This window comes from Vigna radiata, chromosome 4, assembly GCF_000741045.1.
Source record: "Vigna radiata var. radiata cultivar VC1973A chromosome 4, Vradiata_ver6, whole genome shotgun sequence".
Classification (NCBI taxonomy): Eukaryota; Viridiplantae; Streptophyta; class Magnoliopsida; order Fabales; family Fabaceae; genus Vigna; species Vigna radiata.
Window position 1 is genome coordinate 19,975,095 of NC_028354.1, and position 16,523 is coordinate 19,991,617.

General features: G+C 32.5%; 2 protein-coding genes and 1 long non-coding RNA gene across 6 annotated transcripts; 1 reads left to right on the top strand and 2 right to left on the bottom strand.

Annotated features, from left to right (window-relative positions):
- Window positions 1-2,970: 2,970 nt before the first annotated feature.
- Window positions 2,971-6,973, bottom strand: LOC106758613 (peptidyl-prolyl cis-trans isomerase FKBP19, chloroplastic). The gene is made up of 11 exons (XM_014641542.2): window positions 6,770-6,973; window positions 6,652-6,682; window positions 6,428-6,577; window positions 5,800-5,885; window positions 5,651-5,701; window positions 5,100-5,180; window positions 4,972-5,016; window positions 4,092-4,147; window positions 3,570-3,645; window positions 3,349-3,493; window positions 2,971-3,256 (listed from the first exon to the last, which is right to left on the bottom strand). Exons 1-10 carry the CDS (start codon window positions 6,833-6,835, stop codon window positions 3,398-3,400), a joined length of 738 nt encoding a protein of 245 aa, XP_014497028.1. The 5' UTR covers window positions 6,836-6,973; the 3' UTR covers window positions 2,971-3,256; window positions 3,349-3,397.
- Window positions 6,974-7,573: 600 nt separating this feature from the next.
- On the bottom strand, window positions 7,574-12,530 carry LOC106758081 (EEF1A lysine methyltransferase 2). The gene is made up of 7 exons (XM_014640991.2): window positions 12,163-12,530; window positions 11,477-11,602; window positions 10,747-10,947; window positions 10,008-10,104; window positions 8,576-8,679; window positions 8,345-8,396; window positions 7,574-8,117 (listed from the first exon to the last, which is right to left on the bottom strand). Exons 1-7 carry the CDS (start codon window positions 12,384-12,386, stop codon window positions 7,893-7,895), a joined length of 1,029 nt encoding a protein of 342 aa, XP_014496477.1. The 5' UTR covers window positions 12,387-12,530; the 3' UTR covers window positions 7,574-7,892.
- An 898-nt stretch (window positions 12,531-13,428) lies between these two features.
- Window positions 13,429-16,378, top strand: LOC106758105. 4 transcript variants are annotated; one of them, XR_002667606.1, is made up of 3 exons: window positions 13,429-13,592; window positions 14,848-14,982; window positions 15,222-16,378. It is a non-coding gene; the product is annotated as an uncharacterized LOC106758105 (long non-coding RNA). The 4 variants fall into 4 exon arrangements; XR_002667604.1 differs by lacking the exon at window positions 15,222-16,378 and adding an exon at window positions 13,713-13,808 and having other exon boundaries at window positions 14,831-14,996; XR_002667605.1 differs by lacking the exon at window positions 15,222-16,378 and adding an exon at window positions 13,713-13,801 and having other exon boundaries at window positions 14,831-14,996.
- Window positions 16,379-16,523: the final 145 nt, after the last annotated feature.

The window sequence follows — 16,523 nt, forward strand, 5'->3', positions numbered from 1 at the left end:
ACCCCTCACGTTTTGTTCAAGTTTTTGAAGAAAAAGAATGATTTTCTTTTACCAAAATTACGAGATTTATTTTCTTTAAAAAAGAAATTATTAAAAAAAAGTTTGTATCTGGAATCATATAATTAATAGAATGACGTATAATTAAAGGCAAAAGTTGGAAGATTAAGTGAATGGAGTTTGAAAAGACGCCGTAATGGAAATGAAGGTTTTTCCTTTTTGCTTAGTTGCATATATGGCCATATATAAACGACAATTTTGTGTTATTTTTCTTCTTTAATGGCTCCAGGGTCCTTCATTTGGAGCTATTTTCTAACATAAACGACAATGTTCTATTCTTTAATCACCCATTGCCAATTAACAAGAGATAGAAATTAAAAAAATGAAATAAAAAGAAGAAGATTTCCATGCTTCATCTTAACGTTCAGAATTTGATACAGCCAAAGAAATAGATACTCCACCGAATTTAACTTTTAATTATATTCTTAATCAGAATTAGGGTTTTGGTTTTTCATATTTCATAGCAATATTTTTCATTTTTTTTTTGTTTCTTTTTCATCGTATTACGTCAAATATATCTATATCTCTCACCCTTTTTTTATGTAATATATCTTATATTTTATATATATTTATTGTGTATTATAAATGATTGATAACAATTAATAATGAGTACGATGACAGTTAGCAAGAGTAGATAATGAGCTGAGAATAACAACACTGTGCCTAGGATGTTTTGTCAGCTGCATGCAGCTACCAATTAACCAAACGGGAATTGAATTGTTGGAGTTGACGAAACACTATTTATTTGTTACATTTTTCTTGTTCTTTGCTGTCTTTGAAGTCTAAGCCCTTATTACCTTAAAAAAAAAGTGAGTATGGTGTCTTCATTTGATGCACCACACATAACACCATTGATATTCCATCCAACAACTGGCCATTTCGAAATTTAAGCCATTTATGATCATCATTTGTTCGTATAATTCATTATATATCTCAAACACAATCACAAACTTTGATTGCTCCACACAGTAAGAATGACTACACATATATAGCATATCCTCCTAGGTGAGTTTTTTTATTTGGAAAAATATATATATTATTAGAGAAATCTTATAATATACCGTCAACATTTTCAACTTAAAAAGATATATAGTATAAGAAATTTTTATTTCTTAAAAATGATATGTTTGTTTTAAGAAAAGTCTAACTTGCATTGATATGATAACCTATAATAAATCTTCTCATTTAAAACAATAGGCAAATTCATATCAATTTCAATCCTCGTGTCTTTCTTATAGGTGAATAAAAAAGAATAAATAAATCTCATGATTTCATCAATATGTACTATTTAGTTCATGTATTTTGATATATAGTAGGACCGATTTAGCAATGAAATTTTTGGATAGTTTATGTAAGATTTTAAATCTAAACTTTGATGTCAGTATGATGCAGAAAAATAATAAGTTAATGTATTTTTGTCATTTGCTCTTGTTAACAGGGACGAAACGAGCATTAGGAAACACAAAAGTTATAGATTTACCAAAGAAGAATAGTTTTGAAAAATATTTTTGGAACTATTTATAGAGTTTAGAGAATTATTTTGATCCATACGAGTTATCAAACCCTGATTTATTTATAGAGAGGTAAAAATTGAATGATTTTATTAGTTTTCAAAACATTGTCCAATCACTTTGTTTAAATATATTTTTGGATAGATCTGTTATGAGATTTAAATTCACCAAATGCAATCACAAAATCCAAATCCCGTGTCGTTTTTGAATAGTTAATCCAGAATTTGTTGAAAAAGACGAATTAGTTAACGTTATTGTGCACGGGCAGAACCGCGTAAATTTTAGAGCTATGCTTTAGTAAATTAAAAATATTATCCTCCAAAAAAAACAAAAACAAACAAATAAATAAATAATATTATCCTTCAATCTGTTTATCATGTTTTTATATGTATCCCTTCATTTCCATTCTCGATCTTACCGAATTCTTATAACTTTTACTCTTTTTTTCATAAATTGAATTCAAAATTAGACTAATTCTAACGAGTTGTTTTTACATGTTTTAATTATATGTTAATGATAACTGACTTAATAATATTTATAATAATAAACATTAAATTGATGTGATTTACCATTACTTAAAAAAAAATATCTTCAGATATTGTTTGCATGGTCTTAGTTATTATGAAATATTAATTAAGATGTAATTTTTGTTGTTGCATCGTGGAAAAATAATATGAAAGAATTAATATAACTTTTATTTTTTCTTGGTATATGTATATAAGATTTTAGTGCAGTACAAACAAATTCAGCAGCGATGTATTGTTTCATTTATTTTTATATATCTTCTATGGTTGTTTTACATGAATAAAAGAATATAATAAGATAACAAGCTAATGGTAAAATTTTCTATTTAAAAAGAAAGGCTTTGCATAATGATAACCAAACATTATTAATTTCCAATTTTGTAAAAAACACTTATTTTCATCACTGTCTTAAAAGTTACTTTATTAAGTCTAGACAATCTAGTCCAATATGTCACATTTCCTGTGATTTTATCACCCAGAGGGACACTCCAAGTAGGAGGGAGACTGCAGTATATAAATTTTACACCATTTCCATTGTAACAAAAAGATGGAGTTCACTCTCTTCCACAAACTTCCATCCTCCTTTCATTTCCTGATTATTTTTATTGTTCCAAACACAGATGAATTTCACTTCATTTTTTTTTTACATATTTTCATTCATCCTATTTCTCTCTTCTCAACAACACAAAACATGAGATTGCACAATAACTATAAAAAGGGAGTTGTATAGGACCAAAACAAGAAGAAAAAATGGTGATAAGTGGATAGTGTTTGGTTCTCATTTCGATGACTATTGCTGCTTTTGAAAGAACTGAATATGGATAAATAAAATTTGTAAGAGCTATCACGATAGCTATTATGTTGCAGTGACGCAATCCTTTTCTGCTAACCACTTCTGATTTCTATTTGATCATATGATGATCCATCTCATGTACTTACAGTCCCATACGGTATATTCAAGTTTGCAAAAGTTGGGGGAAGAATCGGTTTGGATGCTTCATATGTTACTGTTGCTGGGGAGACCAACAACGAAGACCATAATATATATTTACAACTCAGCATCTATTCCCGAGGCAAATTGACACAAGCATAAAGTATCAATATTAACAAAATTTCCAAAGGACAGAACTGTTGTTTGCATGCATCCTCTCTAAATAGGTAGACCTAAAACCAAAACACAAGTTACTAAAAATAGCATGAGGCTTTAAAACTTCAAGTCAATTGTGACTCTTGATGCTTAAGACAGGGAAACTAACCTCAATGTTCTGAAGATGATATCAGAGAGTCATTTCAGAATCCGGACAATCAATTTGGAATAATCTTCAACAGCTCAATATCAAACAATAGAGTCTTGTCTATCAGCCCTTGATTCCTCAACACAAAAGCCAAGGCTCGTTGGCCCTGTAAAATATATTTGCATTGCATCTTCCTCATAATCCATTCAGATAGTGGATGAACATAGACATTCACTTCTTACCGAGAATGTTGTTGGTCTTGGGGCACCCTTGTTGAAATCATTATCAGGATATCCAAGTTCCGGGGGCACAATTATCCTACATCGTTGAGAGACATAGTGAAATTTGGATCTCTCTCTACCTGTACCTTTCTTTCCGCACAAAATGAACCCAAAATACTTTTGCTACATTTTCTTTCGTATTCAGATATTTTATGGACTAAAATGATTTAAATAGAAGATTCTAAACTCAACAGTCTCACTAATTCATAATTTCAATTAAAAAAATGAAAGACAGGATGTTCCACAAATTTAGAGTTAGAATTGACAAAGTTGCAATTCAATAAAATGAGATTACACTTCATGGACTTGCAACTGCTAATTATAGGCGTGATATGCATGGCGCTACTTTTCAATTAGATGTACTTCAAAATATTATTCTTTGCAAAAGCAATAAAGATCAGGCTATTGTGATGGCAGGAAAGAACTTGCTCATAAAAAAACTATAGAATGCATCAAATATTTCTAGCAATACAGATGCAGCACCTTCTAATGCCACCAAGAGCCATGCCCGAAACAGCCTCTTCAAAAGCAGGTATTACCTGAACATTCAAAGTGCGTTAAGAGGACTGTCTACAAAACGAGAGATGCAGAACCCAAAAGTAGGCCACAATTGAGCACTTAATATTCTCGAATCTTAGCATCTGGCAGTAATGTCCATTGGTAATTTCAAAGTGAAGCATTACATCAAGAAGCGTGACGTAGAGGATATAACTAAGAACTATTTTAACGCAGACAAGGAATTAATTTTTCAACCAAGGATCTGTTTGTTTTGGTAAGGAGTGGATTAATTCTAGTGAATAACAATTGTAATGAATTCAGTTGAAAACAAGTATACATAAACAAGTTGCATGGCACTAGCAGGAAGCATCTAGTGGACAATGCCCAACAAGGATTTAGTCCCACGGTCAAATGGCTTGGGAAAACCTTTTGGTCTGGTGAAAAAGCATACTATATCACATAATTTTGTCATAAGAGTGGAACCAAACAATGGCAATACAGGGTGGTGTACAAGCGTAGCACGTGTTGTACCGAAAAACCAGAAACACAAGGAGCTGATACTTACTTGCACAAAGGGGTTTTCAATAAATATATTTCTTTTACATTATAGCAGTTATTTGGGAGAAAAATCCTAAACCCCAGTATTTCCAATTGTGGAAATAAAAAATTTCTAAAAAGAACGTAAAGAATTAGTTAATAAAAGAAATAGCAGTTTAATTATGACCCTAGCACATCCTGTATCACTTGGTCCATACATAGAAGCAAAAATCATAAACATTGCTCATGAAATAATATACAAAATGTATAACGAAGATCCTATTCAAGAAAGGAACAAGTTTAATCATTAAATGATAATGTCTCTCACCTCGTTATAACCTATTTTGAATCTGAAGAAGTCTTTGTCATCACCCTGCATTATAGAAAAATAGCAGAATAGGTGTGTAATAATCAATCACACCTACAGTATTGATTTACAAAATGCAAATTCCATACCACAAAGGAACCGCCCTTGGTTTTATTCCGTGCTTCAAATATGCGGCCATAATAACCTATGGTGTAGCCATCCCAGTCAACCTGAATGGAATTGGAAAGCCAAAGTGGTTTAAATTATTTCAATCAGAAGGGAGAATAACTCTTTAGAACATGATGTACATACCTTGCAGTTGTAAAAATAATTGCAGGAAGTTAAGTTGTAAATCTTGCCATTCAAAACTTATCAACACTATTTTCATTTTTTCTACCGATATTTTATTGCACCCAATAATTTTTAAAGTGTTTACATGTATGCAAACTACACTCGAAGAAATCAAGGCCATTCTAATTTTCTTTAAGTTGTCAAATCTGCCATAAAGCCATACCATACAAGCAAAATAGTTTCAGTGAACCAACAAAGTTTACTAACTAGACTCTAGAGCACCAAAGAAATTTTGATGTTGAGAGTGTTTTAACATTTTCATAAAAGGCTATATCAGACTTCTAATTTCTAACCAACAACTGCAACAAAAAATTAAAACAAAAAAATGCCGAACGTCTCAGTGCCTTACCACTACTGTCTCTCCCATTTTGGGTTTGGGGCCATTCCCCGGTCGCAAGTCCTGTATTCTTAATGTACATAAATTAATAAAAACATTAATAATAGAAAACATCTTAATAACCAATAATGTATATACAACTACTACTACCACTACATCACCTTATATTGGAGTCCTGATTCAGTTTCTGTGTAGTCAGGGTATCGCATTTTAGTCTTGCCATAATCCTTCCCTCTAAGAGCTGGCACTGTATTCACAAATTCTGGATCACATTGCAAGTCTTCGTAGCCGTGATACTTCTTATTTTACACTTTCTAAATCAATATGTAGTTCAACACATCACATGTCATATTTATTTATTTGGTTAAAAATACAGCAAGCTCTCCATTTAGTCTCTTTAATTAAAACTTACTAAATAGGATTCGTGTAAAATATGACCGATTTGGTTATCACCGTCACTTCTTTATCCATTCTTTGTTTAGTGTCCCTTATACATTTCATACATATTTAGAACAGCACGTTCCCATTATGGTTTCTACAAATACAGCAGTTTCCTGATTCGGTTTTCTAAATGTATAGAGGTTCTAACTAAATTAATAATATGATAAACCAATTTAATAAAGGTCTATGTATGGATAGAGACAAATGGAGAACTGCTGATACAAATAAATTATGTCTAACCTTATTATCACTATTATTGTAACACCAACATAACGTGCAATAGTAAACATCATCATCATATTCAAAAATGAAAATTGACACGTAGGTTGAGTTTTATAGCGTTATTACTATCGACAAATTCAGCGGCCAAAGCCATTTGGCGAACTGACGTGCTGCACAAGGTTCCGGCAACAATGGCGACGGAAGAGAGAAGCATCTTTCTTCGTTGGAACGATGATGCAGAAGGACAACTTTCACTCCTGCTGTTGCTTCTCCCAGCTGAAAAGGTAGCATAAATGAGAGAGTAGAGCATAGCAAAGTGTCTTAATAACTGGAGAGAAAATTAAACGCACCAGAAGAAGAATCGGAGAGTTTCTTGGGGTCCTGGGAGAAACCGCGATGGTTGGTGAGTGTGGTAATGGAAATAGAAAAGAGTTAGAATTGGAAAAAAGAAATGAAGAAATAGCGTACCAGAGATTGAGAATTGGGGAGGGAAAGAGATGTGAGAGATAAGGACAAAATTGACGCCATAACCATAAAATAACAGAGGAATGTGGAAGCGTTGAGGGGAGTGAAGGAATTGGGGTTTGGGATTGAGTTGTGGTGAGTGGAGGAGAATACCTTCCTAAGGTTTATTGCCCTCTCATTAGGCTCCGGTTCTTGCTTCTTTTCAATTCCCTATTTTAACATTTTAATGTGAAAACAAAATAAATAAAATAAAATATTATTAAAATATTAATTAATAAAGATTTTTTTTATGAGACAACAAAAATTTAATAGAAACTACAAAAGTTTTAAATATTCAATAAATATTTTTTAAAATAATTTAAAATATTTAAATTTAGAAAAAACGTAAAACTTAATTAAATTATATATATAGTTTAATTAAAAGTGTATTAAGTAATAATACTATTTCAATATATGCAAAAAAGTTAAAGTGATTTGACTTCTTTAAAAAGTTTGTCTAATAAAAGCTATTTTTTCATTTAAGAAAAAATATTTTTTTTTACATCTTTTAAAGAAACTTGTTCAGATGAATCATCATAAAGATAAAATTCTGTAATGAATGGCGTATTTTCTTTCAAAAAGTCCGGCCTAATTAATTGAAGAATGTAAATAAGTTGTTACAAATTTGTTGGTACGAAGTACTACCCTCCCACCCATTGAACAAAATTAAATATTATATTCTCTAACCAATCTTTCTACAAATCCTCCTACCCTCTAAAAAAAAGTTAACTAAAAAATAAATTCAATAAATGCTTTAGAAATGATTTAGGAGGTTTCTAAAAAATTTCGTTATATATTGTTCCATCGACCTCATTGTAATCAAGTAACAAAGAACCAGAGTAACATAACATTTTGGCACGCTGAACCAGTTGTATTTCCCCTTTCTAATGTAAAAGTATAACTCCGAATGATAGCAACTGTCCACCCAAAAGAAAGGAGCAAGGTATCGAAACTTCACAGAATTCTTATAAAACTATTTACCGCTCGACAAAAAACAAGTTAGGAACATGCATCTACCTATAACGCACACACAACTTGAAATCCATTTGACCAGAGTCCTAAACCATAAGTGAAAATGACAGACTTTTCATTTCCTAAGGAATGCCACAGTAGCAACACGGGAGCCTACGGATCCACCAAACATGAATGTCGGATATGTGCGGACATGACTAACATACTGAAATGGGGGTTCTCTGCAAGATTCCTCGTCCTTGCCTGCTTCAATTTCTTGAGCAGTAGAAATTTTTCGTTGGTTGAAACTTTCCACTTCTTGTATCAACTCATCCTTTGTACTGTTACATGATGTGATCACCTTACAAAAGACAAGCAGAAAGTCCAAAACGACAAGCATTATTAAGAGCTGCTGCAACTATATCATGAACACAGGAATTTGGGAGAAAGATAGTGAGTGAACAAGCAGAGATCAAGATAATCCCACTTAATAAGAACAGTCCATGCCATGACCCACAAGACCCCACAAAACTTGGTAGTAAATTTAATTATTCAATATCAGATTTGAATGAATTTTTAAGTGCTTACTAGGATTCCACCAGGAGCAACCAACTTCGAAACAGAATCCCAATACATCATCCTGAAATTAATAAAGCAATAATATAATTCCAGGGTACCATGCAAAATAGACTCTTATTCGGAGAACAAATAAGTACGAGCAAGAAAGAAATGTTAAACACAGTTTGATAAAGCAAAATAAAATCATTCCAATAGACTTATGATAGAATCATGGAAAACAGAACTGACTGTTTTCTTTACCTCTTGACAGGACCATCAGGATGCAATCCAATAGCATCGAGCGTCCCTTTATCCATGACAAGCTGAAACTCTTGTTCCAACTTAGTCTCAAGGACATCGTCAACCTTAAAATAGTTAAACCCAATGAATTATGCACAAGACAATTCAAGAATGTAAAGATAGTCTTGCATGCAAAACAGGGATGATAAGATACAACTTGGAAGGTCAACACAAATGCAATTTATCAAATACAACAAAACATAATGAAATGTGATAAGTGTTACGAATAATACATTAGAATATATGCTAGCTAGTAGCTAAGATAATAAAGCCTTTGTAACTTATGAAATATAGCTCAGTTTCTGTTGTTAGAATGTTTGTTAGCTGCTGAAGTCTATTATTTGTAGAGAATCACTGCAAGCTAGCTCCTCCATGTGAAGAATAGTTACCGGAACTAACTGATTTGTTAGGACTCTTATAAAAAAACTTATTTTCTTTATTGGAGATTCACTTAAATCTCTTCTCTTTGCAGTAAATACTCATCACAAAGTTCTTAGTTTTTCCTCTGTTTTATCTAATTTTCTAGATCATTGTATGACAAATAATCAAGAAATGTTAGTTGTTCAAAAAATGAGTAAAACCATAAAATTTTAATTCTTCTTTCTAAAATAGGAATTTAAAGGATGGACTCAACCATTAAGCAGTTCAAAAAGAGTAGTTAATTTTGAGCTTAGCAGTAGTTATTGAAACAACAACTTGTCTTTTCCACGAAGATTACCCATCTGACCTGATATCACTTTAAACACTTGCATGGATAGCTAAATTTCAAGGATGACAAATCCAAATGGAAGTTGAAGAAAATAAAAGTGCTGAAAACGCAAGTAAAACCCCTCTTCCATTTATTCAGTATTTCTCCACTTTTTTCTTATTTGTAACATAATTCTTCCACCAGGTTCATTTTCACATGCACTTTAATTACTGTAGTAGCTCCTATTATGTCAGCTCTGTATTGATTTTCCACTAAACACGTTATATTTACTGTCTATGGAACTGAAAGGTCAGCCACCGTCAACTATAGACGGATACTAATAACAGGTAGGAAGTTAATCATCATAAAAGCCCGTGAAGACCCGTGGGATCATTGGAAAAAATGGCAAGCTCAAATCAGCCACTACTGGTTCAACCTGTGTGAAACTAAAGGATTCCAGATCATCATTTATAAGTTTGCTGAAAAATACTTGGAGTATTAGGATTGAGAATCAAGAATCAAGGGGAATAGCTGGATAGGGTGATGTTCACTTATCAACAGTACAGCAGTATGTTTAGCATGTTAAAAAAACAATCTCATATACTAGTAATCTACTGCCTTTGGGATACACAAGGAAATAATTAAGCAGAACTGTGCATTTAGAGATGCATATGCATATTCACAAACACTAAAACTGGAACATACCAAAAATTTGATGTTGGAAAATCCATCACGATCAGCAAGGCTTTGGGCAAGGTTGACAGCCCTTTCACTATAATCAGTCCCAGTTAAATCAGAGAACCTGCAAAGAAGGCAAGATTTTTCTTAATAATATGTTTGTGATAAGTAAATGACATCTCTTCACAACCTATATACAGAATTGCAAGAAGTTAGAGCGAGAAAAAAAATGTTTCTTATCAATGTTCAACCAGTAAGGTTTCAGACACACACACATCCCTAAATTTTCATTTTAATCATTCAATTAATTTCCTTTAAAAAGATAATCATGAAACTCATAAGATTATTTTTAAAAGATTTTGGTATAGAAAAATCTCATCCTTATAGTTTCAATGGCATGCATGATCATGAGCTTATATTATATGGATTGATTTGAATCAAGTATTTAATTAAATTTTCATATATTTTTATAAATTACTTAATATAAACCATTTATTACCTTTGCCAACGAGAAATTATCATTCAAAAAGTGTTCACATATTTATTTGGTACAAATAGTAAAACCTTCTGCTGTCCATCAATTAGAACAAGGCGCAGAGACATTTTTGTCTAGAGAAGAGAAGATGGATGGTAAAATATTGTTGTTGCAAAATTAAAGAGAAAGACAATGGCCATTTTTGTTTATTTAGAAATATATGTTTTCATTTATTGAAATACGCATATATTAGTAGTTGTTACCAAAAAATGGCCAAACATGAAACCATACCCTTGTTTAGCTAATTCTTGAAGAAGTAAACCATTGCCAGTTCCAATATCTAACACGCTCCAACTAGACAAAAGTTTATCATCTAGTTCACTAGCTTCAGCCTTAACAGCATCAACATCATTTGGTATGCGACCTTGAGAAATTTCAACACACAAGGCTTTTGTCCAAGATGCAACAACTTCCATCACATCAACTCCAAACCTACACAAATGGAAGAAAAAACCAAGACAAAAAAAAAAATAAAACTAAACATTATTGCTATGAAAACCTAGAGAATGCATCACTTCCAACAAATTATATATAAATGCATCATTGTCTAGAAGTTGACAAGTTGAAATAAACTCTAATAAAAAGCACAAGAGAAGCCCCAGTTCTTTACTATTAAGGAATACAGGTTAAGAAACTCAGAATTATAGGCCAGACAAGAAAAATATGAAGCAGTGATCCGAACAAACAAATTTCTTGCTTACTGAGGGGAAGCAGAGTATCAAATTCAAGGTGTAAATGATGCAAAACAATATTTCTAACTTATTCTGTTACCTTACATAAGTTCCTACAAATGCCAATCCGTCTTTTCAAACAGGAATAAAATCAGAATACATGTAATCTTGGTCATCCGAAATCAGATTAAAAATCACTATAATTCTTCACCACTAAAAATCACAGTCAACACCAACACCGAAGTCATGTAGACCAGCAAAGCACGTTATGCAATCGAAGTTTTATTTACCAGACTTCACCAGCATGACCATGTTCACGAAAATTTGTAAGCTCGTCCGCATATGCAGCATCCCAATAACTCTGAAATCCAAGCATGGATGAGACCGCTTCAGAATCAGGTTCATCCTTATCAGAACTGCACGCAGAAGAATGAACAGGGAATAAGAAAAGGCAATCTACATCGGTAAATCCAGAATGGCGATTCCTTCATACAAACACCATTTCCCAACTGTAAATCCTCAAAGAAAACCTCAAATTCCAAAAATCCACACGGTTACGAAGATTCAGATCAGATCTATAAACTATCAGCGGACATCAAATATAAACCACCGTCACTCCCCTAAAATCAAATGCCAAAAACCAAACGAACCAGATCTTAACATTCTACTTAAGCAACGTCCTCCTCCTTCTAACATCAATTCAAACTATTTCGGTTAGAGCTAAACAACGAGTTTTTCTTTCACCTTAGGCGTATTCAAGAACTTGCAATCTCATAGCATAACAAAAACAGAGGAAGTGAAAATGAAATCAATGAATTATAAATCAACTCGGACACAGTCCACTCCACAGAGTGGCAATTTACAAAACAGAAATTGCAATTAATTCGATACAATCTCGTGTTCATTAAAAGTTCAGAGCAAGGCACGAGCTTGAGTGAGAGAGAATAGAGAGAGAGAGAGAGAGAGAGAGGAAAACCTGTAATCAGAGTTAGGTCGAAGGTTGGCGTTGGAGAGAGCTTCGGCAGCGTCGGCGTGGCGCTGGTCATCGTCCAAAGTGCTTCCGTACTCGCTCTTGATGGACCAGGAGTCGGCGGCTACGGAGCGGTCGTCGTCGGAGACCAGATCGGAGGTGGCGAGAGCCACCGCTCGAGACTGTTGGGAGACGTCGGAGTCCTCCTGCTGCAAGCGGAGTCCTGCCATTGAAGAGAGAGAGAGAAAGGAATTTGGAATCGCGCGCTGAATCGTCTGTAATATGTATATGTAATGAAATGCCTTTGAGTGTTGGTGCTGACCACTTTCTATTACTACCACTGCATAACGCAGCACCCGTTGTGTGTGAGAGACGGAGTGACTGAGTGAGTTTGTCACGTAATCACCGGGTACGGGTTTTCGGATCCAAGTCATCCATGAGCCATGCGTCCTTTTTAACTTTTACTAATTAGAGTTTATGATGCATGTGTAGTAAGATCACTCCTTAACAAATTAAATCTGCTTATTTATTTTTATTAAAGTCATATTTTACGTTGAGATATATAATAAAGAAAATACTTTCTGTACCTAAATATGTATTTTTTATTTATTAGTGTTTGCCTAATAACTTTTATTTGGTAAAATGAAAACTTTGTTTGAATGATTTTTAAGATAATATTATGAAAATAAAATTTTAATATATAATAAGTTTGAGATTAAATATAACCAAAAAAAGTTTATATACACAGTCCATCTGCTCTTTATTATTTTATTATTTCGGGTGTGTTTATTTGGGGAGAGTGATTAGAAAAGAGTGATTAAGTGGATTTGAGGAAATTTGAGAGTGATTTTTTTTTGTATTTATTTGAGTGGATTTGAAGGTAATTGAAAGTGAATTTGGACTGAAATTTGTGAAAATTAGTGTATGATTTGATTCATATGACAATTTTAAAAAATTTATTTAATTAATAAAAGTTAAAGATTATTAAAATATTTTAAATATCAAAGTAATATAAAATAGTATTTGTTAATGATATATTTAATTGTAAAAATATTTATTATGAATTAAAAATTTGAAATAATTATTAAAAAGAATTATAAAAATTTAATTAAATTAGAATGTATTCAAAATAATATATTGAAGAGTAGCATCTATTGCTGAAAGTTTATCTTGCACCATGGTGTTAGTATTCGAGTAAAGGGCAAAAACGTAATATCCCCACATAAAATATCTCTGATGCTTTTAAGAAAAATGAGAGCACGTGACAGTGAGAGAGAAATCAGATTGATGAGAGAGGTCGAGAATCTTAGAGAGAGAGACCGAGAGCTGAGAGCTCTGCTAGAGTTCCACCCTCAGACCACCACACACACGACGTTCACCGGAGAACAAGGCACACACACGGATCAGCAGTAAGACTTACTCACAGAGGCACTCAGGTATGACTGTATAAACTCTCAGAAATTTTTCATCAACCGAAATGAATGTTTACAGCTTTATTTATACACAAAACAAAGTACTGTAACTGAACGAAGCTCTGTTTTTGTTTATTCCAACAGTTAGTTCCATGGTTACTGATTTTGGATAGTATCGTAAGCAGGTTTGTGCGCGATGGTGGTCTATTGCAGTTTCGTCGTTCTCATCTTTTGTAAGATGTATTTTGTTGTCCATTATAGTTTTGGATTGTGTAATTGGTAAATATGACGAATTACACATTCGATAAGTGATAAATAAAAATTTACAAATACCGGATTATATAATCTGTAACATTAATTGAAATTACAATGCGTAATGTAAAATCACATATCTTGGACTACGAGGGTGTTGATGAAATAATGGGGATGTAGGAAGAAAGAGTCAACAACCATCTATTAATTTTTTTTATTGTTTTTCACAATTTTTTAATAATTATTTATTGATTCTAATGGTGTTGATTGACAATTTAATACTTTTAAATACTAAATTAATGTCTCGTAATTTTTTAATAATTTGAATCTTTAATTTATTTATTTAATATTTATCAAACTATATAAAATGAAATTTTAATTTTCAACTACTACTTTTATAATAATATTTTATGAAATGAATAAGCACTTTGATTGTACTGCTATAAAATAAAAAGTTGATTGTGGAAAATAGAGTAAAATTTTCTTCATAGTTATTTTCGTTTTCCTTCTCATTGTGCTCTGTATCATCTTTTAATTTTTTGTTCCAATCAATTTCTTTACTGGCGTACACTTGAACTATTTGATATTTTTAAGATTCTAAAAATAATGTTGAAATTAGAGGCTAGTGGAGATAATCTATGCAACATGTACGAAGGAAGATTAAATAAGCATGTTAAAATAGTGTACAACTTTAGATTAGTCTTGTATTTCTATTTTTATTCAAAAGCAAGTCACAGTGTTCTCCATTAATTTACAGGTAAATTATTATATATTCCTGTCATATAATTGTTAAATATATAGGTGTTTGGTTATCTGTGTTACATTTGCTGCATCTTCTAATGTATGTTTAGCTGTTTCTCATTTATTGTGTTAAGAATTGTATATTCTCAAGAGTAATATATAATATCAGCATATGATTCTGTTATTGTTTATTCATTAATTTTTGAATCAGTTAGTGTTATTTTTAATTTTGTCTGTTACTGGTGTGAAGTATAATAATATTGGTTTAGTTTATTTTTGTTTGCAGGTTATTCTTTACAAGCTTTTTGATTGTTAGGCAGCATCAGCTGATGATATCAACTATTCTGCTATGACGAAGAGATGGATCTATATTCACCATGTGAGGTCTCATACACACGACATCAGGGTTCTTTCTGTTGCTGTACCGATAAGTCCTATATTTTGTTATTTATTCGTCCAGTATTTATTAGCTTGTTTGGATGAGCTTGTTAAGTTTTTTGTTCTAATGAGAAAAATTAAAGTTGTTTTTCTTTTATTTTCTTAATGTGAATCTTTCAGTATAACTAGAAGTTCTTTTGAATACCAAAAACAAGTTTTTATGCTGTTGAAAAGTTTATATATTTTCCATTTTTTTTTTCTTATCTGTGCTTTTTTATGTAGGTGACATTAACCCTGAAATTAACCCAGAGAAGAGGATTAAGAGCAGTCGAGGTGCAAGGAAGCCTGCTGATTTTAGTTACCATAAGTGGGCTCATTTGGGGTTCCCATGCTTATATCAGTTGGGGATGATACAAAACTTTTTGCAGCACTATTAAATTTGGTAAAAAGGAAGATCCCATGGGTTGGCCTTGACCCATAAGATCTTGGGGCTTTTTAACTTTGGAGCTTTTTTTAATAAAGGGTTTTTTTGTCCTGTGGGCTTTTTTTGGCCCCAATCCCGGACTAAGGTCATGGACTAGGGTCATGGACTAGGGCTAGGGCCTATTATAGGAGTCTATTTGATAGGTCTACTACTGCCCTCCAATCATCACATACCCGAGGAAGGACTTTGACATCTTCGACGTCTTCATGTCTTCATTCCTTATCGATTGGTCCTTATCCTTTAAAGTCATATTTCCTAATCCCTTCATCACCTTTGTGCAATAACAAAATAAACAAATACAACAAACAAGTTATTTCAAACTTAAATCAAAACTGTCTTTGTTTCCCAACCACTATACCACTAAATTAGGAGCTGCAGTCTCGTCTGTACTCATCAGATCGGAAACGCTGGTGGACGACTCTTCGGAAAAAGAATTCGAGTGCAGTGAGTGGACTGTGTCAAGGACACACTCCACTCGCTGCACTCGAGTTCTTTCTTCGGGGAGTCCTCCACCAGCGTTTCTGATCTGATGAGTATCGAGGAGACTCGAGCTCTTAATTTAGTAGTAGGTTGGGAAAAAAAAGGGGATTTTGATTTAGGTTTGAAATAATTTGTTGGTTGTATTTGTTTATTTTATGATTGCAGGATCTCACAAAGGTGATGGAAGGGTTAGAAAATATGACTTTAAAGAATAAAGATAAATCGGTAAGGAATGAAGATGTCAAAGTCCTTGATGATCGTGGGCAGTAGATAATGACACGGTTAACGTTGAGATGGGTAAAAATTATATGAATATTGCATGCAATTGCGGGAGAATTCACAAGGTTATTTTGTTCAACAAGAAACTTTATTACAATTTGTTGTAATATTGAAGAATTTATTGTAATATTGTTTGTTTGAAGTTTTGCATTGCTATCTTTAATCTATATTCTATAATAGTGCAAGAATTGTCTCACTGATGTTTGATCATTTTCAACATAAAAAGAAGCACACTCTCAGTGTTTGGGCTTTGTATTTATCGTTCTCCTGTTCTCTTTTACTTTTCTTCCTACTAGACTCCAATTTCAACATTATTGTTAGAATTTTGAAAATATTAAATA

What these genes read in the sequence shown, in the direction of transcription:
- LOC106758613 (XM_014641542.2), bottom strand. Translation starts at nt 6,835, where the DNA reads ATGGTTATGGCGTCAATTTTGTCCTTATCTCTCACATCTCTTTCCCTC. An exon ending in GGCCGCTGAATTTGTCGATA is followed by an intron (nt 5,886 to 6,427) that starts GTAATAACGCTA and finishes TTGTGAATACAG; the next exon opens with TGCCAGCTCTTAGAGGGAAG. An exon ending in AAATGGGAGAGACAGTAGTG is followed by an intron (nt 5,181 to 5,650) that starts GTAAGGCACTGA and finishes AATTCCATTCAG; the next exon opens with GTTGACTGGGATGGCTACAC.
- LOC106758081 (XM_014640991.2), bottom strand. Translation starts at nt 12,386, where the DNA reads ATGGCAGGACTCCGCTTGCAGCAGGAGGACTCCGACGTCTCCCAACAG. An exon ending in GGTCATGCTGGTGAAGTCTG is followed by an intron (nt 10,948 to 11,476) that starts GTAAATAAAACT and finishes CCATTTGTGTAG; the next exon opens with GTTTGGAGTTGATGTGATGG. An exon ending in CCTGATGGTCCTGTCAAGAG is followed by an intron (nt 8,397 to 8,575) that starts GTAAAGAAAACA and finishes TATTAATTTCAG; the next exon opens with GATGATGTATTGGGATTCTG.